General features: G+C 33.9%; 2 protein-coding genes across 2 annotated transcripts; one reads left to right on the plus strand and one right to left on the minus strand.

Annotated features, from left to right (window-relative positions):
* Positions 1-4,862: 4,862 nt before the first annotated feature.
* Positions 4,863-10,477, minus strand: LOC140820426 (probable xyloglucan glycosyltransferase 6). Its single transcript, XM_073180715.1, has 5 exons — positions 9,632-10,477; positions 7,759-8,067; positions 6,871-7,161; positions 6,684-6,797; positions 4,863-5,922 (listed from the first exon to the last, which is right to left on the minus strand). The coding sequence occupies exons 1-5, from the start codon at positions 10,322-10,324 to the stop codon at positions 5,287-5,289; spliced, it is 2,043 nt and encodes a 680-aa protein (XP_073036816.1). The 5' UTR covers positions 10,325-10,477; the 3' UTR covers positions 4,863-5,286.
* A 9,346-nt stretch (positions 10,478-19,823) lies between these two features.
* LOC140820429 (glutathione S-transferase T3-like) lies at positions 19,824-20,970 on the plus strand. Its single transcript, XM_073180718.1, has 2 exons — positions 19,824-20,295; positions 20,374-20,970. The coding sequence occupies exons 1-2, from the start codon at positions 20,005-20,007 to the stop codon at positions 20,734-20,736; spliced, it is 654 nt and encodes a 217-aa protein (XP_073036819.1). The 5' UTR covers positions 19,824-20,004; the 3' UTR covers positions 20,737-20,970.
* The last annotated feature ends 4,577 nt before the right edge of the window (positions 20,971-25,547 follow it).

A 25,547-nucleotide genomic window follows, 5' to 3' on the forward strand; every position in this document is an offset into this window, starting at 1 on the left:
CTATCAGAAAGTTGAAGGGAAATAATGGTTGGTTGAACTTCTCCACTCCCCAATTTCTCAAAACAAGAATAAGACATAAGATTTAAGCTAGCACCAAGATCACACAATGCCTTGTTAAAATTAGAACTACCTATAATTCAAGAAATGGAGAAACTACCTGGATCCTTAAGCTTAAGAGGTAATTTATTTTGCAAAATAATTTAACACTCCTCAAAAAGCTTAATAATTTCAAAATCAAAAAGTTTCATATTTTTAGACAATTTCAGCATAAGGCGAGATTTGAGCCAAAGCCTCTGCAAAAGAAATATTTATGTGCAATTTCTTAAAAACTTCAAGGAATTTTGAAAATTGATGATCCAATGGCACTTGCCTTGCCCTTTGAGGAAAAGGGAGTTATTAATTAGGGGTGTCAAAATGCGACACGACCCGTCAACCCGACACGACCCAACACGAAAAAAATCAGGTTCAGGTTGGGGTTTTTCGGGTTCAGGTTGGGTGAATTCGGGTTAGTGCCATGATAGGCGGGTTTCGGGTTGGGTCGCGGGTTGACCCGTGAACTTTTTTTTTTTGAAAATATTACCTATATTTTTATATATTGTATGTTTGAACAAAATTTATTGTATATTTATATGATAAATTTTCATAATTTAATATTTATTTTGCATATTTTTATTTTTTAACAATTTTTTATTTGATTTAGTAAATATACTTTTAATTTTCTACGATTAAACTTTCAAAGTTAAATTGAATATTTTGTTATTATGTGTTTAAATTAAAATATTATTATAATTTTTTATTTTTTTGAATTTTTTTCATTAATTTTTTAAGAAAAATTAATAAAAATCGGGTTAGGCGGGTTAGACGGATTGAGTCGGGTTATACGGGTTCATGTTCAGGTTGGGGGTTTTCGGGTTGCTTCGGGTTCGGGTTGGGTTCGGGTTGAAAAAAAAAATTCGCGGGTTGACCCGAAACCCGACTCAACCCACCCGATTGACACCCCTATTATTAATATCAATAATATCATTAAAATCAAACCCCTTACCTTTCTTACATGTCTTCCGTGTAGTGGTGATGTGATTGATATGTTTCTTAGCATCTTCCATATTTGATTTCACTTCTCCACACTACAAGAAAAAAAGCCTAAATACAACGGTGAAAAACCGTTGTCGTATGTCTTAAAAACCGTTGTTAAAGCCCCTATTGTTAAAAGGTTAGCTCAAAGACAACGGTTTTTCATTGTTGTTGTAGCTAAAATTTTAAACACCGTCGCAAATAAAATTAGCGACGGATTTATGCTAAACCGTCCCTAATTAGTGACGGTTTAATAAACCGTCACCAATTTGCCATAAAATCCGTCGCTACTTTTAGCGACAGTGTTTTCATGATTTCCGTCGCTAATATTTTTAGTAAAATAAAAAAAATTACTTTTAATAAATCTAAAAAAACTCACAATTTGACTATGCTAACAATATTCATGATCTTAACTAACACTTGAAAATTTTTCAAAAATTAAAGCGAAAAAATTTACCCTAAATCAAAACTAAAATCGTGTAAGAGAAAAAAAATTGAAGTGTTGTGAAGTGGTAACATCGTGTAAGAGAGAAAATTTTTAAGTGTTGTAAAGAGGTGTGGAGGAAAATGAACCGAGAGGGAGGATATTTATAAACAATTTGCGACAGTTTTTGGTTAAACCGTCGCTAATAGCGACGGGAGTCGCAAATTGCTTACAACCGTCTCTAATATTAGCGACAATTTAAGAAAAACAGTCGCTAATATAAAACATGCGATGGTTTTAAGTAAAACATAGCGACGGATTATGCCCCGTCGCTAAAATTTAGCGAAGGTTTTAAGCAAAACCATCGTTATTTTTAAATTAACGACGGTTTAGCTGAAACCGTCTCTAATTTTAGCGACGGTTTCAGCAAAACCGTCGCTAAATATGGAAACAATTTTTCAAAACTATTGTCGATTGTCCAAATAAACACGCTTAAAGACAACGGTTCATCTTTGACCCTAAAAAGCGTTGTCTTTGACCCTCAAAAGACAACGGTTTTTATAAAACTGTTGTCTTTGATCCACTTGCTTGAATCCTGGAGGTGTTGCAGGTACCAATAACTCTTGTTGTCTCACTTGTTAAGGAATGGGCAGTTGAGGAATATGTGTTGGATTGAGGGAATTCTCAGTATTCTTCCAAAAAAAATTAGGTTTATTCATTCATCCTGGATTGTATGTGATTGTTGTCTCCATTGATTTCTCGCGAAATTCACCGCTTCTTCATCAAAAATGGGTCGTTCCTCGCTGACTATTCCTTGGACTTGATTTGATTGATTCGGTTGCTATTGAGAGAATTTATGGGCCAAACAATCAATCTTAGCAGTAAGTGCATTCAACACATTCATTTCAAGGGCTCCAGCCTTCTTTTCTAGTTTAATGTCTGGTCAACCTGCATTATTTTCCATCATATTTGAAATTATTTCCAAGGCAACTCGTGGATTCTGTCTCCCTATCCTTCAGGCGAAAAAATGAAATATCCATATGCAGTTGTGCTAGTTTAGTGAGCGGAAAATATTGATTTATGAACTTTTCCACCAAAACATTCCATATAGTAATAGAGCCAACTGTTAGATATGTAAGCCATTTGGCTGCGTTACCATGAAAAGAGAAAGGGAAAAGTTTCAGTCTTATGGCATATGTGCTCACTCCAATAAATTTGATCGTGCTACATATAGATAAGAATCCATCCAGATGCGCATTAGGATCCTCAGTTTGCGATCCTCCAAATTTCACTTGATATTGTATCATTTGAATGATGGATGGCTTCAACTCAAAGTTGTTTGCTTCCACAGCAGAATGAGTGATGCTCGAACAATAACCTCCAGTAGTTTGTCTATTAAGATATTTACGATCATCCTCCCTGTTGTTCATTGCTTTGATCCTTGCTCTTTCAACATTGTCCTCAAGTTTTAATTCTTCTTCCACGTCAGATTCTGACGATTGCTCATTTTGTGCTCTACATATACGTCGAAAAGTATTCTCAATCACTAGAACAAAAGACTCTAGTTCTATGCCTCCTCTAGCATGACTCATGCACTGCTAGATAACACCTTTAAATAAAAAATAATAATAAATGAACTTCAAAGTTACGAATATATGTAAAATCAGCAAACTTAAATAGAGGTCTAATATCAAGAAAATAATAAATCTTAATATTAAACAATTTGATCCCTGACAACGGCGTCAAAAAATTTGACCGACGATTTCGGTTGGAAATAATTCTAGCAAACAGACTAGGTCAAGTAATAGTAACTAGATGATGAGTCTATGTATCGTACCACAGATATCGATGTTTAAATACTAGAATATGAATTATTTTTTCTAATTTTGGCTAATCAAATTCAAGTGTGATAAAATAAATTAATTAAAACTACATTAAATGATTTAAATAAATTAACTAAAGAAAAAAAATCCAAACTATTAATTTAAACGAAAAATTCAAATTATTTAAAAACGACAAAGGCGGACAACGGTATCGAAACAATCTTATAATCTACGTGTCAAATTTAAAATTCAATAAATTAATTAGTTAATTCATGACGTAATTCTCAAAATTATTTATTAAACGATTTCTCGAATCAACAAACCTCATTAAATAAACAGTCCAATTATTTCTAACCGAAATTAATTAGATTCGATCGTATTAAGTTGCTGTAAAATTTCAATTTTCAATCTAAAGTCGTACATTGAAACCAAATATTATTTCTAGTTAGTTTAACCACGTGTTGAATGATGTAGTGAAACAAATATTAATATATCGTCTTCTGATTTTATATTAACTAACAAATATTCAATTTAATTATTCAGATTAAAAGAACGCGTGATAAACGACATCAATCAATGAATAAAAATAAATAATAAAATTGAATCAAACTCAAAACATCAAGAATAACTTGTCTCGGCCCTATCGTAACCTTAGCCTATAAAAGTATATTTCATAAATTCAAAACAAAAGTGAAAACTCATGTTTAAATTGATAGGAGAAAACATAATCAAGAAGAAATAAGAGGAATTCTCAGTGATTTTCGTATGTTGAGATTTTTCTTTGTGTTCTTTCATCTGCCTCTATCTTCCTCCGTGTTCTTCTTCTCCCTCCGTGTTGCTGTCTTCACTTCTGTTCTTCTCTGCTTGCTTTCCTCCCTTCGCTTCTGCTCACTTCTCTGCCTCACTTCAATTCTCTCCCTTCTTTCACGTCTCTATCTAGTCTTCTGTCACTTTCTTCTCTTTTTCTTTGTTGCTTCTCCTGTACGTTTTTTTAATCTCTACTTAATGGGCCTACCACTCCAAATCTTTGAAGTTGATGTCAATTTCAAAATTGTTGATAAGATTGTATATATTTTATTTTTAAAATGGTGAGCTTCATTTTTAACAAAAGATTTTCTTCCAAAAATTCAATATTATCAAGATAATAAAATATGAGAATATTTTATTTCATTTCTTTTGGTATTTATTATCTTTGAAATCTTGTACAATCATCTTATTTCCAGAACTAGGTTTTTTTCTTCTTTTATTCAAATCTATTAATTCAAATAAGCATATAATTAAGGATAACAATTACAAATAAACACATATTATAAAATAAAATCACTAAAATCTCTGTAAAATTTGAGTTTATCAATATGCGTACAAGTTAAGCCGTGTATATGATGAACGCCTGCAACAACGGTAAAAGGGAAGGGAAACAGTGTCCCCGGAAACTGGAATCCCAATAAAATCACAAGATTGTTGATATAAACTGTAAACATTAGAATTTATTGAGCTACGAACAGATAATCACCAAATCTTTTCAGCCTTCAAGAAGATTTTAGGTACTGCTCCTTTCATTAAAAAAAATGTTACTATTCTAATTATACATCAACTGTCGATAACAAAGAAAAAAGAATGGAAATTTTGCGACTGCTGACGAAAAAAATTCTCCAAAATTTACAAACATGGCGTGTACAATAGATTACATCATACTAACGAACATAAGATAGTTTGTACAATCATCGTGGCCACTATGTATACCATCTTCATGAACATTTCGACAGTAAAACCGGTGTTAGGCATATTGCAATGAAATGATATAGCAATCTTGCGATAACTATACAATACGTGGGAAAAAAGGGAACCCGTCCTTCACAAAGTCATACGAAAGATCAGGTAAAAAATTGTACTCGAGGGTGCTGGGTTTTCCTGGGGCAGCAATCCATGCAAAGAATTTTCTCCATCGCGACAAATAAAAAATTTGAATTAACTCACCTGTTCTCCAATCAAATCGAGACCTACGATGAGGAAAGTGATTCCTTGAAACAAGAGGAAATAGAAGTGAATTCCTTGAGCAGATAGCAAGCTTCTAACAGAGGCAGTCAACAAAATAAACGAAAGAGCAAGCTCCTTTTTGTACAAACGATTTCTTCGTTTTTTTAAAGATTTCTTGGTCATCTCTAGTCTGTTAAGCTCGGGCAGACCTGATTCGGAGGATGACCTTGGGATCCCACTCTCCACCATAGGTGTGTATTCGTTTTCAACAATGGCAACTAAATCAGCTTCTGATGATCTACCGAGTTTCTTGGTAACAATCCACTCATAAGAACTTCCCAACTGGAAGAGCCCAGATATCATTGCATTAAATTTGGTCACAGACATTGTGTTTTCAAAAAGAAGATAGGGCACGATAAATGGAAATGATCGTGGGGATGGAAGGATGTTCAATATGGAGACTAGTCCAGGGACGTAACAGACAACCCAAAAAGGCAGCTGAGCTTCGGGTAGGAACATAGTCAACGGGAGAATTATGCAGAAGAGTGTGAATGAGTAAAATGGTAGTATAAGCTTCCGCAGAAGGAAGAAAAGAAATATTAGGTTTGCTTTCTTGACGAAACTCACCTGAAATATCCAACAGTGTGATTAATGTGTTGACAGCTTGATAACCACTGATGTATTAAAGCATTGAAATTTTTTTAAAGCAATAAATGGAAGGTGATAATTATTTACTTTATATGAAATGAAATTTAAATCAAAATATCTCCACCAGGAAACAAAATCAAACATAAATCATAATACCCAAAAAATGTATTTCTACATAACTCGGAAAATAAAACCAAAACATGGCTCCATTCTTTTGCTGTGTAAAGTACAGCTACAAGTCAATTATCAATCCTTTGCATTAAGAGCTAAGTTCAAAAGAAAAAACTGCATCCAAATTTACAAGTGGCATTCTCCAAGTCTGATTTCATTTCTTCCAATCGACGGCAATTGGCCAAATAGTTTCCAACAACAATTTCATGATTTGAAGATCAAGCCCCATATTTATTATATCTTTTTATTTAGAATCAAAGAATGCATCATAAAATCCGATATGATGTTATTATGTCAGATCTTTGGTATAATTTTATTGTGGTTTAGTCATAAGAAATATTATATTTGTCCCAAAAAAGAGTTTTCACTCTAGCCACGACATATAAATTTTGTGTTTTCTTATATTAACTTCTCAACATGTATCTATATATAAAAGAAACATCAATTATATCCTCACATTTAAATTCATCGTAAATGCAACATATGGTAGCTTCCTGATTAACTTCATTATCACATTATCCATGCACTCAGCAACCAGACAGTAAAACATATACATCAGTTGTACCAACCTTGGAATGCAGAATGTCAACAAAACAAAGACGAAATAACTGCATGGGTCCTGAATGCCAGCGGTGTTGCTGCTTTATGTATGCTTCATAAGACTCGGGAAGTTCACATAAGCACTGCAGACATGAGAATTGTTAATCACAAACTTAAAATGCATTGACGACAATAAAAATCTTCATGTGCACAAACCTTAACATCATTCAAGTAAACAAATTTCCAACCACAAAGGTGAGCGCGAACAGCAATATCCATGTCTTCAACAGTGGTACGCTCCAACCAACCACCGCAGTCATCTAGGGCTTTGATTCTCCAGACACCAGCAGTTCCATTGAAACCAAAAAAGTTGATGAACCACCCATTGACCTGTTGCTCAACCTCAAAGTGGAATGCCAGATTTATGTTTTGCAATCTTGTAAGCAGATTCTCGTCCTTGTTGACAAAAGCCCACCTAGTTTGCACCAATGCAAGGTTATCTTTTCCCTTCAAAATGAAGGATTCAATTAGTAGTCTTTGACAAATATTCTACACCTTAATAACGAATTTGAGTAATAAATATTTCAGATTCATGCAAACAGAAATATTCTTCAGCGTTGCAGATGTGAACATGTATTTTCGGTAAGAAGGGCCAGAGATTGATACTCGGTGGAACCCCAAGTTCTTACTATCTCTTAATTTGGGAGAAAAGGTGGTGATAAGAAATTGCAAGATGATTGTAGCAATTTTTTCAAAAGCAGAATTTAAGTAAAAGAGGTCCCCGGGTGATTGTACTGTATTATTTTTCAGGCCTACCTTATAGAGCAATGACTATTGGCGCTAGCAATTTTTTAGTCACCTTGTCCATTGTGGTTCATATTTTTGTAGCATTTGATATTTCAATTGGTATTATTCATAACTATAGGCATTTTTTAGTTTCCAATCATATTTACAACAATAAGATATTAATTATTTCAAAGTCTGAATGGAAAAAATACTTAGTAGCCTCACAAATTAAATTCAATCAAGACACACAATCCTTACAATTTTTTTTACTTTTTACATTTCTAAGTCCACTTCACATTTATATGGTAATCTGATTACCTTGAAGTAAGGAATAGTTCTTTTCAAAAAATCTGGTGCTGGCTGGAAATCTGCATCAAAGATAGCTACAAACTCATATTCTTTTACATAATCACAATTCATTGCAGATTTAAGGTTCCCAGCTTTATATCCAGTGCGAATAAGACGATGTCTGTATATGATGTGCACACCCCTCTGTTGCCATTTCTGCACTTCTGCCTTAATAAGCGATTGAACATCTGTATCATCTGAATCATCCAATATTTGTACGAGCATCTTCTCCTTGGGCCAATCCTGGATGCATACAGCTGCAATAGATTGCTGGTATACCTGAAGCAGCATCAAAGAACAACAAACCTCAGAGCTACTGATTATCTAAATCATATCCACATTTTCATAATGCAGAAATACAGAATCCAAAGTCTAATTTTCAAATTTCCTTTTCCTCTGCACTAAGAGTCACTGGAAAAACTTTTATCCAAGAAAGAAATTTGAAATGATTCCCATAAACATAATCGTTCTAAATTAGAAGCACCAGTATGTATAATTTTCAGATGGAACTCAAAGGTCATTAATCACCTGAAAATATTAGGTACTTCATACTTGCATCATTAGATTATACCAACTCTTTACAACTTTTCAATATTTCTCAACAAGTTTTCATTTTCATGTGCCTATTGTGGACTTTGCACTAAATACAAAGAACATTAAAATAATTTGAACAAAAAGTTATTGAATAATAAATTTATGAAAACAAAGTGATTCTGTGTCAAAATAACTCAAACCACTGTAATAGCATCAGCTTATTAGGCTCCTGGATTTCAATCCTAAGGAAAAAGAAGTAAACAGAATAGTCCGATGGAATAGAGGTCAAATCCATTTCTCTAATGAGATTATTCTGTTAGTGTCATGGAACCAAGTCACAAACATTCACTGAAGCTGGAGGAATGACCATTTCAAGCATGAACACTATTATCAAAGACAATTATCAAACTTATTTGTGAGCCACAAATGCTTTGCATGTAAACAACAACAAAGGATGTACGAGAGTGTGATTTATAGTACAAAGATGCAAATAGACCCAGCATGATAAAGGATTGTAAAAACAGAATTACCAGCTTGATTGCCTGAGCATTTTGTCAATAATTTTCACCTAAAAACAAAGAAGCGTTCTTTTTGTAGCATTTTGTCAAGCACCAATTTTGCACCCTTCCAATATTTGTTTTTCGGCAATGATTAAAAATTGAATGAGAGGAATGTGTAAAACAACTTCTTCGAGCACAAAAGGAGGTCCTTGTAGAACTGACTGCTATATCTAAACTTCATAAATTTTTATCAGATACCATGCAAATTTTAAGTCTTTTCAAGCAGACAGCCGTATCCTGGTTACCTATGCCATTCAATCAATTAAGCATCATATGAATACAGAAATTTAAATAGAAACCGCATTTAATATCTGCATATCGTGATAATGCAATCATGTTATCAGTTTTCTCCGGCATTGTCATAAAGAGAAGTGATTATGTTTCATACAATCAAAACAAACAAAATTTGTGTATATTCAACACTTCTTCGACACATGCTTGTAACAAGGTCTCAGTGAAACTAAAGAATTGAAACTAATGCCTAATTATAATTATAATTCCACATAAATGGCATAAATGTGAAACACCATTCTTTCTTTCTTATTCTGAGTTTGTTCTGTTGTCATGTAATGGCGCAATTCACAAGCTTTCTTTTAATGGATTTCAAACATCACGTTTATCACCGTCATTGAAAAACTTCAGAGTGCATTACAAAACATAGTCAGTAAGTGGCGGGACAAATACAATACATGTGTGGAAGAAGTGTTGAACTTTTAATTCGAAAGATTTGAAAGCCTGCATCATCTTACCTCCCTCTCATTGCAAATAGGAATTTGCAGTAGCACCATCGGGAAATTGTCCACATTCCCACTCCCAGTTTCATCATCCTGCTCATTATCCATCTCCGCCACCGGCTTCAACCCTCTGAGCTTGATATACAAACATCCCAGCACCAAAACCAATCGATCCACGGACTGTACCAAGAACAACACAATGCACACATTCACCAGACTCTGCAAAGGTGGCGCCAAATAGTTCGCCCTAGTTACCAACCATTTGGCATAAACATACTCCAGTAAATCTTCGACCTCAGACTCCAACGTAGGAGGACTGAAATGCCAACCCTTAAAGTATGCAAAGAGCTCGAAGATAAGGAGGCACACACTGATAAACAAGAAGAATTTGATAATCTTGTAAAAGCGAGACTCGAATCTAGGGACGGCGGAGGCCGTAGTGATTCGACGATTCGCAGTGCGAATGATGGATATGAATCCATTAGTAAAGAAAGCAACGGTGTGAGTGATTTGATGGAACTTGAGGAGGTAAATCCAAGACAGCTGCCGCGCGCTGCGGGAACGGTCCTTGGCGGCGGTTGATGTGGGGCTCTGAATGTCTACAGTTAGGAAAGCGGAGTTTTGCAATAAATGGTGGTCGGATTGTTCGTTGTCGGTACGTTGCTTATTCCACCATTCCTGGAACTCGTAATTAGGTGAAGGAGACATATAGCTGCAGGAAAACGATGTATGTACAGCTTTCGATCTGAGCTTGCTTTTGTATCAATGGCGGATCATCTTCGTTGGATCCGGAGAAACAGGGAAGAAGAAGAAGAAGAACAATACTCTATTTTACAAGTTTAATTAGTTTCCGGACTTTTTAATATTTTATCTATTTTTTTCTTTCCAAAAATTCAATATAACGTAATATATATAGAGTAGGTCTAATGACCGTCTTATGGATCACAATCTGTGAGACGGGTCAATCTTACTCATATTTACAATAAAAAGTAATATTCGTATTTGCTTGAGTGGATTAAATAAGGATAGATTAATAGTCAAATATTTATCGTTAAAATTTTAAGATGTTTAATAATCATTTTGACCCGATTTAAGATCTAATTTTATTAATCAAATAGTATCCATAAAATTGAATCTTAAACCGGGTCAAAATGATTATTAAAATAACTTAAAATTTTAACGATAAATATTTGACTATTAATCTATCCTTATTTAATCCACTCAACCAACACACACTAAGCATAAAAAGTAATACTTTTTCATGGATTATCCAAATAAAGATCCGTCTCACAAAATATGACCCGTGAGACCGTCTCACACAAGTTTTTGCCTTTATATTATCGAAATAATATACATACATATTATATGTAGAACCCGTAATTTGGACTGCGTATAAGCCATGCATAATTCCTAGTATTTAAATTAAAATGATTTTTATCGCATGAGTATTTAAATTTTTTTTCTTTAAATTTATTTATTTTACGCAGTTGTTTAATTGTTACCTTTTCAATTAAATAAGTGAGGCCGGACTGGAGATGGAGTATGGAGATAAGCTAATAAAGACTCATTTAAGAAGTGGTAATTTAGCATGTTCATTCCATTAAATTGTATTTAATTATTTTATGCACTTTATGCATAATCCATGCATGATGGAATTTAGTTCATAAAATGTTAAAAGTTCGTGCATTAAGATTTTTAAGTTGCATTTCACGTTTGAACGAGGATCAGAGACCGGGGAATTTTCAGAAAATTATTTTAATTACACGATTAATTTTTATAAATTAATTTAGAGCATTTTAAGTGTATTTTTCTAAAATAGGATTTTATTAGGGTATTTTTACTCGCGAGGTTTTATTTTTATCGGTACGTAAATTTTAGCGAATCAGGAGACTTTTTAAGGGTTCGGCTAATATTTTAAAAATCTTTACAACTCGATATATTTTTCGGAAGTGGGTTCGAGCTTAATGGGCCTACTTTTGAGTTGATAGAGCTTAATCATCTTTTTAATATTTAAATTAAACAATCTAGGCCCATTAACTAATATTTTATCTATATAATTAACACCTAAACAACTAATTAACCTAAACCTAATTTCAAATCAGCCGACACCCACCCCTCAGCTCCCACTCCCCTCGTTTTTCTCAGCAGCAGCTCAAGGAAAAACCTTCGGCCTTCATTCCTTGCAAAGGAGAAATTCACCCCGGGTCTCCCTCCTCTTGTTTTGGCCGTCAATCAACATCAGGCATGCCTTGTAACATCATTTGTGCATCATCACGTTAATATTACTGTTATAGATGTATTCTTGCATGAAAACTCTTGATCCAAACGTGAACACGATTGATTTTCGGTTTTGACATGTATTTTTCACTCCATGCATTGCTACTCACGTTTCTTCTGAATTTCGAGCAAAGGGTTGCTATTAGTTCGAGGTTAAGGGACTGTCCATAGCAGGTTTGTGGAGTCTTGGAGCTGATGTAAGGTCTGGACAGATTTGGGAAGAGGCCGAGAGTGTAGTAGTGCAAGTTTCTCGTTTTGGGGAGATTTAGTGCAAGGGCTGAACCACCAAATCGAGGACCGATCTGAGCCATGGACTCGTCTCTGGAGGGTCTGAGTCAAGGCCTGGAGTGGTTCAAGACCTACTGGAACGAGCCAAGAAATCGTTCGAGCTGGTGCAAACACTAAGGAGTAGTCTCGGTGAGAGTTGGGCATCGCGCGTCTCTTCACAGGCTGTGGCTTGCATGGGATCGATTGTGTGGTTAATATGGGTTTGTTAGGGTCTAACCTAGGTCCATGTCAGGTGGGTTAAGAGCTGGTGCATCAGTGATTAGCTGATGGAGTGAAATTTGGGAAAAAGGGGTGAATGAGGTGGTGAATGGTGAATGGACCGAGAGTGTGTAGTTTCTGAATAATTTAGCCGTGGGTTTAGGGGATTGGTTGCATGGTTTTCAGGAACTTTAACAGTGTGTTTGGCATCCAGGATTTGAGACGATTTTATGGCATTTGGAATTGGATTTGGAATTGGATTTGAAATTCAAGGATTTGGAATTCTATTTGGTGTTTGGTTTAAAAGTTAAAAATAGTATTTACAAATCCATTTCTTGTTTGGAGAAAAAAAGATTCGAATTTGAAATTTTAAAATTTTACTAAGCTACCCTTATTAATCATAGTGCACATAAAATAATAATTAAAAAAAAACATCAAACAAATTTAAAATATGAAAACTTAAATCCAGAAAAATTATCAATAAAGAAACCAAAACAATCTAAAATATCAATAAATTCATCAACGAATCTAATGCATAATCAAATTCATATTTTATCCTAAGATGAGTTGTTCATTTTCCAATTCAACCACCGAAGACGAGCATGATGTGGAATCCCCAAGAAAAAATCGGCTGCAGTTGGATTTGACATAAGATAATCACTTGCTGCAAAAATGAAATCTTCATCTACTCCATTAAGTTTTGTCAGTTCAGTGTATATCTCTTCACATCGACGCTTGCTCTGTTCATTGACATCCATCGCCTTAGCAATTTGTGAGATCGTGTTATTCAAAGTGTCAAACCTCTCATTCATTTCATCAAATTTTGACACTTTTTTCTTGCCAACTTTAGAATTATTATTTGTGGGCGATGAATGAGGAACAAATGTTTGTTGAACATTCTCCTCCTCAAAATCATCCAAAATTTCTAAATGTATATGTTGCTCGGCTACCAACCGATCGATCTCTTCTATTCTTGAATATTCTCCATAGCTCGGCTCTTTCCCCTCTCTTGCCCAACGACGTGTCTTCTCTTTTCCAGTTTCTGCTCCTTTTCCAGTAGCTCTATCCTTTTCAAATATTTCTCGAAGCACAGGAAAATACGGAATTGCAATATGTCGGACATGTTTAGCTTCAGGATATACCTAATTACATTATATTGATATTTTAAGATAATAACAAATGAAAAAAATAAAAAACAATTAAAAATGAACACAATAACAATGCATACCTTGATTAATGTATCCCAAACCTCCTCTGGTGCTTCAATTTGTTTTGTTATGTCATTCCAACCAAAACCACTACCTCGTTTGAAGACTTCCAAAGCAATGGTCATCTTTCTTTTCAAAGTTTTTAATCTATTTTGCACGTTATCTTTATTTACTTTCATAGTGAATTTGGAATTCATAGCCTCAATAGCAGCATTGTACGCAGCTTGAAAAAAATTTCTATCTGGTTTTTGTCCTTGATTCTTTTGTTCAAGTAAAAAATCAAGCAAAAACTCATCCATCTGTTGAGTCCAACTTTTGTAGTGGACAGCTTCAATAGCTGGAGCATCAGTACTCATTTCCTAAGATGTGATAAACATTACAAAGCTCAAATCATAAAAAAAATAATTAAAATGTCTACTGATAAGACAACTAGCAATTAGTTTATTGAGTAAAACAATAAAAAAATATAAATTCATAAAAAAGAACAAATTTTACATATAAATCAAACAAATTTAATATTATTAAATTTAAATTATAGGACGACCAAAATATTCTAAGTAGGACCACACGAATAATCTTCCCACATTTCTTGCGCTATTCTATTTCTTATCATTATTCCACGCCTACCACTATCAGATCTACCACGAGATGCTGTATTTTCTTCAGTCACAATATCTTCATAATTTGTTAGTTCACTATCGACTTCAGCAATCAATCTTTCATCAGGATCTACTCCCATGAGAAAATTATGCAAAATGCAGCATGCTAATATAATTTCGGAATGTGTCTCTACGTTGTAGTTGGGCTCGGCACCACTAGCTAAAATTGAAAATCTCTTCTTTAAAACACCGAATGCTCTTTCAATGGCATTTCTCAAAGATGCATGTCTGTGATTAAATATTTCTTTTTGGGATTCTGGCCCACGATTAGTGTATTCTTTTAGATGATATCGGGTTCCTCTGAAAGGAGCAATGAAACCATCTCTTAGCATAAATCCAGCATCGACGAGATAAAATTTACCTACACAAAGTAATTGAGGATTAATAATATTTTTATGTACCATTTTTACATTTATTAGTATATGTATGATGAAATACCATTTGGAACTTTTAGCTTATCTTCTCTTTCGAGTGCATCCTCAAGGACACGTCCATCAGCTGCAGAACCTTCTCATCCAGGTAACACATATGTAAACCTCAAGTCAAAGGTACATGCAGCCAACACATTTTGTGTTGGGAAATCTTTTCTTCCTCTATATCTTGCAACATGTTCTTTAGATACTTTAACACGGAAATGTGTTCCATCGATTGCACCAACGCAATCCTATTATATGTATCAAAATTAAATTATTTTTTAAACATTTATGGCTTAAATTTTAATAAAACAATAAAAAAGTTTTATCTATATATTTTTACCTTGAAATATGGATATAATCTATGATTATCAAAGATTTCAGGTGGGACCTCATTTCCATCAGGTTGGATCATGAATTGATCTTGAAGAGATATGATCGCCTTCAAGATATTGTGAAAATGTCGACTGATGGTTTCTCCAGATCGTAAAAATATAAATCCCATTGAGCGAGTACTTTCATTTTGCCCAACAACATACAAAAATTTTGCAAATTGTTCTTCTATGCTGCTGTAAATAGTATCTTTGAGGAAAGTTTTCTCTCGTAATAGTGTAACAAATTTCATAAATGTTGTTGGCCCCATACGAAGCACCCCACGAATTCTTTCATCGGTTTCAATACGATACATTAATTCCTTCCTAACTACATCTCTTTTTGAATCTTTTTCTGATATGATGTTACTTATGTAGCTCTTATTTTTATGAAATAACATATTCAAGTAAGCAACACAAGCTACTATTGCTACAACCGCAATATGTGATCGCCGAGTTGATTCTTTGACTCCATCCATCTATAAAATAAATTTTTCATATACAAAATAAAAAAACTATTGCAAAAATCCAACATGTATCATAACCAGAAATAATAAACTAGTAGCACACAAAAGCATGATTAACAAAAATATAACAAAAACAAAAAAAATAAATACCAGTATAAAGATCAAACAACAAAAATTGATTTTGGACATCAACATGCACTCTATTAAACGTAAAAAGAGAATTTGGTAATTACTATAATTTTTATTATATTAATCAGAAAATAATACACGAAACTTATAAAATTCAAACAAAAGCTTTCATCTTCTAAAAAAAAGTTAAAAGGAAAAAAAGTCTAACCGTGTAGAAATTTTTGGTGGAGAAATTTGAGATGTGTTGGTGAAGAATGATGAAGAGAAGAAACAAGATTTTTATATAAGTTCTCAAAAATAAATAGAGATACTTGAAATCTTTTTCTCGAATATGCAAAATATTATTATAAATAAGAACCAAATAAAAAGGGAAGATGATTTGAAGAATCAAACGATGATTCATGATAATTAGTTTTATATTATACAAGATAATGAATTATATTAATACACGTAACTTGCATTGAATTTATATCATCATGTGTTTTTTTTTTGTTTATTTGATTGTTGTGTCATACTTTTTGCCAGTGATGATAGGTGAATGAAATAGTATATTTTATTTGGATAAAAAAGTAATTCTGTGTTTTTAAATTCCAAATCCCATCAAATCTTATCAAATTTGATGGGATTTGGATATTCTTATTGAAATCCTATGAAATCTCATGAAATCCTAAGCAAATCCGAATTCCATTTTTGACTCAAATTGCCAAACATAAAAAATAGAATTTTGAAATCCAAATCCCCTCAAATCCCACCAAATCTTGGCCGCCAAACACAGTGTAAGTGTTTGTAGGAGATTTTATAAATTTGGGAATGTTTTGGTTAAGTTTCGGTTCGATTCGGGTTAAACCGGGACGCCGGTCTAAGTTCTAAAACGAATTAGATAAGCTGCGATTTTGGCTTGAGATTACGTCTAGAAATACTTTTAATAATGTTTTGGGATATTTTAAGGAGTTCGGTAAGCTTCGGGTCATTTTTAGAGGTCCAGGGGTAAAATGGTAATTTTTGGGTTTCCAGGGGCAAAATGGTCATTTTGCACCCGGGTGAGATTTTAGTCCTAGCAGCGCCCTGAGCACGAATCATAATATTTTTAATGTTCATGCATCACGTTTACGATTTTTATGTTTTTATAATAATTATGGTGCATGCTTAATTTAAAGGAATTAAGTGAGGAAGAGAAGAGCACTCCGTCTCCGCCGCGCCGCGTCGTTATTTTGTTTGTTTTCTGTCAAAACAAACTAAGGCATGTTTATATCTTCTTTCACTCTTCAATCAAGTCATATAGGTATTTTTAAATATAGCAAGTACATGATTTTAATGCAAGAAGATCGAAATTGTTCATATTTAATTATGCCATTTAATTATATTACGTGCATGAAAACAGAAAATGATTATTTTTGAGATTTATGCGATATGGCTTGTGGTGCATTCACTATGTGGGAGCATTATTTATACGGTCGCCAGTGACCGCTCAGTTCAGGTTGGTACCACCCGGTCGCCAGTGACCGATCAGTTCAGGATGGTACCATCGGGTCTTCAGTGACCGCCAGCTCAGTTCCAGGCTCCCCGGTAGTCAGTTACCGATCAGTTCAGCTTAGTGCAGTGGCCACAGGCGTAAAACATAATCTCAACAGAAAATTTTATCAGTTATTTCAGTACAGGCTCCAAGGAGCAATATTTTTACTGTGATTATCAGTTCAGTTATGCACGTATTATAATTGCTCAGATCAGTTTATTTTCAGCATGAGTACAGATTATTTTCAGCATGCCTCATGACATGATATTTTTATCCCATGCATATTTTACTTCAGTTTTTACTCGTTACCTGCGATATATGCATGCTGAGTCTTTAGGCTCACTAGACTTGATTGTTGTAGGTACTGATGAGGTCAGGTCCGAGGGCGGGGACCAGTGAGCCAGCTTGGGTCGGCAGTAGTGGCACCCGAGGACCTCAGTGCAGCAGTGTTTATTTTATTCCGCAAACAAATTTTTATCAGTCATTGGACATTTTTTTAAAAATTGTTATTTTGGACAAACAATTATTTCATTCCGCTGCTTTTATTTTAAACATTGAACTTGATTCATCAGTTAGTTTTATGAGTAAGACCATGTAAGTTCTTTTAAATTTTTTTTTTAAATTTTTCACAAATTTTCAAGCAAGTATTTTCTTCGGGCCTTCACATTATAATTCGGATCATATATACATTTTATTATTGATGGTTTTTTAGTTCTTGTGAAGATATTTGCAAAAATTTCCTAACTTTAATATTATTTAAGATATTTTTTAAGTTGTTTTGAAATGTATGGTTTTCAATTATATGTTCCAAAATTATTTATAAAGGTTACTTAAAAATTATTGTTTTTTTTATTTAACATAACATATTTATTAATTATTTATAAACGTTACTTAAAAAATAGGGTTCATGAATCGTCGATTACAGTTGTGATTACGATTAACTGACAATCACTTTATAATTTGACTTTTTTTTATTTACCAAAAAATTGAACTTATAATTTTTTAGAAACTGATTCTAAAACATTGTTGTTTAAAAAAAAAGAAATTAAAGGCTTGAATATGTATTTCCTCAACGCATAAGATTGTATAAATAATATGAAATGAATGGAATTTTGAACAATCTAAACTAGTAAATCCAACATGATGTTTACATATAGATTACATTTAAATAAAATATAATTTTATATGTAGTTAATTTATCGGTGAAACATAATATTGACCAATTTTTAAATTGACAAAAACTTGTGTGAGATGGTCTCACGGGTCGTATTTGTGAGACAGATCTCTTATTTGGGTCATCCATGAAAAAGTATTAATTTTTATGCTAAAAGTATTACTTTTTATTGTGAATATGGTAGGTTTGACTCGTCTCAAAGATTAAGATCCGTGAGTGGGTCTCACATGAGACCCACTTTTTTAAATTTAATGGTTGAATAACAGTTTTATTATATTTTTTCTTCTAAAAATAATAATATCATGGAGAAGAAGATTTGGAAAAGAGAATTTGACATTTGACATTTGACAAAGTTAGTCTTTCCTAATAAAATATTTACAATATAGTACATGGTATGAAACACTATATTAGTGAAACATGACCGGGTTAGTTATGGTTTGAACCCATCGAACCGGATGATTGGTCATGAAAATAAAGCTGTAAAATTTAATAATGACAATCGAATTGACTTCGTCATGGATTGACAGGAAATATGCATAAAATTTATAATAAGAAGAATTGAAATAAGCTGCTGGACATCTAAAGAAATTAGGAAATATAAGCTGAAAATAGTGATGAAATCTGAATTAATCTAAGAAATAAAATTTAAGCTAGAAATATGTCGTCGATGGACTACTAAAATTGGAGAGAAGTTGAATATTTGATTGATTGTTGAATATGCAAGAGTTGTTCCCACCTCTTTTCTTATTTTTAATGTGACGGATCCTTCTAGCTAGAGGTGTGCAAAATTTCGGTTAAACCGAATTAACCGACCGAATCAAATTATTTAGAAAAATCGGTTCAGTTAATTCGGAAGTTCGGTTTTGAAATTTTAAAAATCGGTTAATTCGATTAATTCATTTCGGTTTTAATTTGAAAATTCGGTTAACTGCCAAGTTTCTCGAGCTGATGCACCAGCCCAATTGCCCCACTAACAGCAACATGTCCTACTTTATTTGCAATTGCATTGACCTACTATTGTTTTCTTATTCTCCACTTGGTTCCTAAAGATGGCTCTACAAGTGTCCAACTCCACTAACAACCCCACTAAGACCATCTCCAACCCACTGCACTACATTCTGCACTACAATAGTGTAACACTAAATTCATCTCCAACCTATCTACACTACATTCTACACTAAAAAAGAATATTCTCAAAATATTCTTATAATATTAATTTTAATTCAATAATAACTATTTATAATTCCATTACACAATTATACATAATAAATATAATTATATTCTTAGAATATTCTGATGAAGAATTCATTTTTTTAATATAAATTGTTTGAAAAATGTATACCACGAATTAGAGTTTATATAGAATTTATTACGATAATATGGATGAGATTTCCTATCTCGAAATCTTTCCATCCATAGAATTAGATTTCATTAGATAAGGAATCTCATCCAATGACATATATCTCTTACCATGTGACTCATCCTTGTACCATCCGTAGGATTAGATTTTGGTAATCTCATCCGACGGATGGCACACCGATGAGATTTCAATGGCTGATATCCATCGAAATCTAATCAAACGACTAACATTTCTTTTGCATATTTTCTAAAGATAATCCGAAATACTATAAATAGTAACATTTATATTCAAAACATATCAATACACCTATAAGCATATTAGCGAAAGATAGATGGAAGAAAGTTCAAGAAAGAACTACACCGTTGATGAAGATAAGTTTTTGTGTCATATTTATCTTGATGTTTCACAGGATCCCATTATAGGTATAAGTCAATCGAGAACTCAATTCTGGTCTCGGGTTGCTGAGAACTACAACAAAGAAAGAAGAAGTGATTTACATCCACGACCTCAAAGATCAATTGAGAAGCGCATGGAAAACATCCTCACTTCTGTTGCCCGTACGAGAGGATGCATTCAACAAATTGAAAACCTCAAGCCTAGTGGTGCATCTGAACAAGATATCGTAAGTTATTTTTTTAAAAAAAGTTATGAGTCATTCACATTCAAATTTCTTAACTAATTTTTAATGGTTTTTATGTAGATGAACCGCGCAAAAGTACTGTATGTACAAGACAGTAAAGATAACAAACCATTTTCATTTGATCATGTGTGGGATATTGTGAAGGATTGTGAAAAACTTTCAGGAGATAAAATTTCGATAACCAAAAAATCTAAACTACGTGCTACTAATCTGGATACTTCACAGTCTAATACTCCAGCTGAAGAATCGCCACAATCAGGTTCACCTAGCTTATCTGCATTTGCAATACATTTAAATGACGACAATATTGATGACAGTTTTCAAAGACCAATTGGAGTGAAAAAAGCCAAATTGAAGAAGAAAAGAGATGAAGATATTTCTCAAATTCAGCGTACAATGGAAGAACAACATCGCGAACTTTAGGATGTTTTGAAACAAGGAACCGTTGAAAGACAACAAAATTATGACCTTCAAAGGATGAGACTTCAACAAGAGGAAAGAAAAATGGAGGATAGAATTTTATACAAAGATTTGAGCAAAATCATTGATCCAAATTTGCGTGAATACACTAGAACTCAACAAGAAAAGATTTTGCAAAAGAGACTCCAAGCTGAAAATCGAGACAACTTTGGATCTTATTTTGGCGATATTGGAGGATCAGGATCTGTTTTACCAGATTACTAAATATAATTTAATAAATTTTATTGTTTGTATCGTAATTTTGTTGTTTGTTTTAAAATTATTTCGTATTATGTTGTAAAATGTATCATTTTAATGTACTAGTAATATAATTTGGTTGTTTATTAAATTAATTTAATATCTATTTAATTTTTTAAAAAAAGTTTTAAAAAAATTTAAATTAATATTTAAGTTTCAAGAAAAAATTATTTTAAAAATTTAAAAAATAAAAAAATTAATTATATAATTAATATATAATAAAATATTAAATATTTATAATTATTTAAAAACAAATAAAAAAATTTAAAAAAAATAAAAGAGCATCTAGAGTGATTCTAAGGACAACTCCAGTCCAGCACCATTTTTGGTGCTGGATTGGAGTGAAAAACCTTGCTCCACAATGGAGCAACTCCATTGCGGAGCAAGGGTTGGAGTTGCTCTAAGGCCATCTCCAACTCATATCCTCTATTTTTCACCCTCTATCCTCTAAAATAGAGATCCATGATCTTTATTTTTAAAAACATTCTTCAACCCATATCCTCTAAAAATATTACAAAATACTCCATTTTTTTTTCTTTTTCAAAAACACACACATATAATTATATAATTACATAGTGTATTATATAATCGAACTTAATTAATTCGATAAACATAATACATTGAAACATGTATTAAACTCAATTTATTTAAAATAATACATTTTTTTTACACGACAGACATTAACGACAAGATACAATATTCATAATATAAACATAAAATATAAATCACGACAAACATAAACGACACATATAGTTTAAAGAACAAAACACTTCCCACTTCTACGCCTTTTGGACAGTTCTTCGAAGGAACTTCACCATCAGGGTCCGACCTTCTACCGTACTAGTGTATTGTTATTATTGCTATTACAAAAAATCGGCGTTTAACTTTATTGTTGTGTGTGTTTTTTAAATTGTTGGTGATGTCTTTTAATTTTTTTACCAAAAATGGAGGATCACTATTGCAATATCCAAAAGTTGGAGCACCAACCCATACTCTATTTTGGAGATTTCCTCCGAAATAGAGATGAGTTGAAGATGCTCTAAGTTGCAAATACTTTGACTTCGCTTTGTTCCTTGAGTACCCAAGGTTCCCTGAGTTAGTTCCTTGACCTTTTTTTTTAACCTGAATTAAGACTGGAACTCTAAAGTACTATCATTCAAATAAAAAATTTAGACATTAAATAGTTAGCCTCCAAATTAATTAAATAATATATTTTTTAGGCCAAACAAATGCCCATGCAGCCTGTGTGCTTGGAAATATTCCTCAAATATCATGCTCGTAACTTAGATAAAACATAGCAGAAAGTCCTATAGAAGGTCATTATATTAGCATTGAGTAACCTAATACATGAATCTGGACAAACATCACATCGTTTCTAGCCATGTTCTTTCTTGCAAGTTGAAACATCTTGTTTTAAGTACTTTTTATTGATGCACCTTCTGTGGGGTTCACTGTCGACACTTTCCAACCAATATACATTTTATTTCTAACACGCAATGAACTATGAATGGTGTTTTCCAATTGAGAGACAATTTCCTGAGCTCCATGTCTTTAGTTCCTAGATGCAGTATAAATTTTCCCACCAATTCTCCTTCATGAAACGACTTTCTCTTCATTCTCTTTTTGAAATTTCAAGCCATTCTCCTTTTGAATCAAGAGGCAGTTGTGCGCTTGACCCTTAGGTCATCTGGGTCCTCCAACTCTGTGATCATAGAATCGTTGTATTTCTCCGGGATTAACTAGTTTTGCATGGCTGTACTTAGAGTTGGAACCATAATTTACATTGGTAATACAGACCCAAAAGCCAATGCAAAAAAACCTACTCTTGTAGCGCTCCTTTTCAAAATTCTATATGCCCACAAGGTATCAGATAACAATCGAGGTTAATCTCTTGAACTGTCTTCCATCATTTTCTGCAAAATCTTTATCAAAATTTTGTTATAAGCCTATTCTTGACATTTTCTTGGGGACAATAAGGCGAGGAAATGATTAACTTGATGCCATAGTCTACTGCAAAATCTTTCACTTCGGATCCCACGAACATAGTTCCTTGATCCGTAGTTATGAACTGCGGAATCCCAACCGATGTATAATTTGTTCCTTGATGAAATCAATCACATTCTTTTGTTCCACTATCTTTAATGGTATCACCTCTACCCATTTAGTGAAGAATTTAGTGGTCACAACTATAAAACTCTGGTCTTTTGATGACGATGTGTAGATCTTATCAATTAAGTCCATGTCCCACCCTCGAAATGGTTATGGTTTCATGATTGCATGCTTTTCATTTGCAATAACTCTGTTTTTGGTATAGTTGACACCCTTTGGGATACTTGATACAATCTTTTAAATTGATGGCCAATAATATTCATTCTCTTAACAAGCCATCACATTTTGATCTTGACTAGTGAGGCACACTCCTTCATGAACTTGCTTCATGATTTCCATTGCATCAGGGAACCCAATGCATCATAGCAATACAACATCCATCCATTTTTTGTATAAGTCTCCTTCGACCAGAATGTAGTTGAGGGATCTTGTAATGCCCAAGATTTTTATCCTGTTAATTTGAGATGATTAGTTTATGAATAGATGTGATTATGAAAGGGCCACCCAAGGCACGAATTGAGATTGCATGTGATATTGTATGTGCGAGTACCAAAGGTCTCGCGCATATGCGTGGCACCGATGCACGAATATGCGCGAGACAGGCAGAGAACCTCGCGCATATGCGCGGCACCGATGAGCGCATATGCGCGGGTATGGCAGAGGAACTCGCGCATATACGCGGAGGTGATGCGCGCATATGCGCGAGCTACCGAGAAGACACGTGCCGAGACAGAATGATGTGATCCCGCCCACGAGAACTTTGTTTTGTCCCGATCTTTGAAACAAGTAATCGATAGGTGTGATAATCGCATCTAGATCACGTGGTCTAGCAACAATTAATCAACGATAGAAATAATCGCGTTCAAGAGAACCTCCAAAGAACCCGTTCCTGGCAACCCTCGTGATATTCGATTGACAAACGCCACAAAAGATAAAGTAAATGTAATAATTGGATAAAATCATAAAAAAAAATTATTAAAATAGAGATTGTTTTTAAATAAAAGTCAATACAAACTCAAATCACATTTGTTGGACATTTACTCTAACAAGTTTCACCCGTTGGACGGGCCAGAGAGGCAACACACAAGGGATTATTCGTTATGCTGTTTGCATCTCATTACTTGTTATATCCCTGCCGTGGCTCCAAGAATTTTCTTTCTGGCAGTGAGGCTGACGGGGGCAGGTGTTGCAATGGAATGGAATAAATAGGGAACTGAGTATTACGCGAAATTGTAGAGCATCGCTGATTGAGAATTCATTCTCTTGAATGTAACGTTCATTGATCAAAAATGAATTATTCAGAAAGAGTTTACATATCTGTTTTTAATAACCATTGTGCAGTTGTGCTGTTGATCATTTCTTTTATAACTAACTTTAACTAACTGTCAATGTATTATGTTTGATATACCCCCCTCAAGATGTACCGTAGATGTTAGTGATGGACATCTTGGATAGTAAATTTGATAGAGAAGATGATGGTAATGGCTTTGTGAGCATGTCCACGAGTTGCGAGTGAGAGCGAACTGGTAGCAGCTTGATAGAACCGTCTAGGATTCGTCCTCGAATGAAATGACAATCTATTTCGATGTGTTTGGTCCTTTCATGGAAAACTGGATTAGTGGCAATATGGATTGCTGATTGACTGTCGCAAAACAAAATAGCTGGTGAAGGTGGCGAAATATGAAAGTCACGAAGCAACTGAATGAGCCATGAGATTTCACTGGTGGTGCTAGCCAAGGCCCTGTATTCAGCTTCGGTGGAGGATCTGGAAATGGTAGTTTGCTTCTTTGCTTTCCAAGAGATTAAAGCATCACCAAGGAAGACACAAAAACCTGTTACTGACTTCCTTGTGTCAGAACAAGATGCCCAATCGGCGTCGGAAAATGCTCGCAGCTGGGTAGAGGATGAGGCAGAAAAGAATATGCCTTGACCAGGGGCCGATTTTAAGTAACGTAAAACATGATGCACCGCCTGTAGATGAGTCGTGCGAGGCTTAGAGACAAATTGACTAAGTTTGTGAACTGCAAATGTAATATCCAGACGTGACAAGGTGAGATAAAGAAGTCGTCCGATTAGTCGACGATATTGCGAGATGTCTTCCAGTGGCTCACCATCAATGTTGTTTAAACGAAGACGTGGTTCCATAGGGGTTGAAACTGGCTTGCTGGCCAGAAACCCGGTGTCTTCTAATAGTTTTAGAACATAATGTCGTTGAGATAAACAAATGCCATGCTGTGATCTTGCTATTTCAAGACCAAGAAAGTACTTAAGTGAACCTAGATCCTTGAGCTTAAAATGTCCTTGAAGAAACAGTTTTAAGGATTGAATTAGATGGGATGACGGACCTGCAATAATAATGTCGTCCACATATACGAGTAATGCTATGAATGAGTGACCTGTCCCTTTTG

The sequence above is a fragment of the Primulina eburnea genome, unplaced genomic scaffold (genome assembly GCF_022965805.1).
Source record: "Primulina eburnea isolate SZY01 unplaced genomic scaffold, ASM2296580v1 ctg1038_ERROPOS4800000, whole genome shotgun sequence".
NCBI classification, from domain to species: Eukaryota; Viridiplantae; Streptophyta; class Magnoliopsida; order Lamiales; family Gesneriaceae; genus Primulina; species Primulina eburnea.

What these genes read in the sequence shown, in the direction of transcription:
- LOC140820426 (XM_073180715.1), bottom strand. Translation starts at nt 10,324, where the DNA reads ATGTCTCCTTCACCTAATTACGAGTTCCAGGAATGGTGGAATAAGCAA. An exon ending in GAACTATTCCTTACTTCAAG is followed by an intron (nt 7,162 to 7,758) that starts GTAATCAGATTA and finishes TTCATTTTGAAG; the next exon opens with GGAAAAGATAACCTTGCATT. An exon ending in TTGACATTCTGCATTCCAAG is followed by an intron (nt 5,923 to 6,683) that starts GTTGGTACAACT and finishes TGGATATTTCAG; the next exon opens with GTGAGTTTCGTCAAGAAAGC.
- LOC140820429 (XM_073180718.1), top strand. Translation starts at nt 20,005, where the DNA reads ATGGAAGAAAGTTCAAGAAAGAACTACACCGTTGATGAAGATAAGTTT. An exon ending in GTGCATCTGAACAAGATATC is followed by an intron (nt 20,296 to 20,373) that starts GTAAGTTATTTT and finishes GTTTTTATGTAG; the next exon opens with ATGAACCGCGCAAAAGTACT.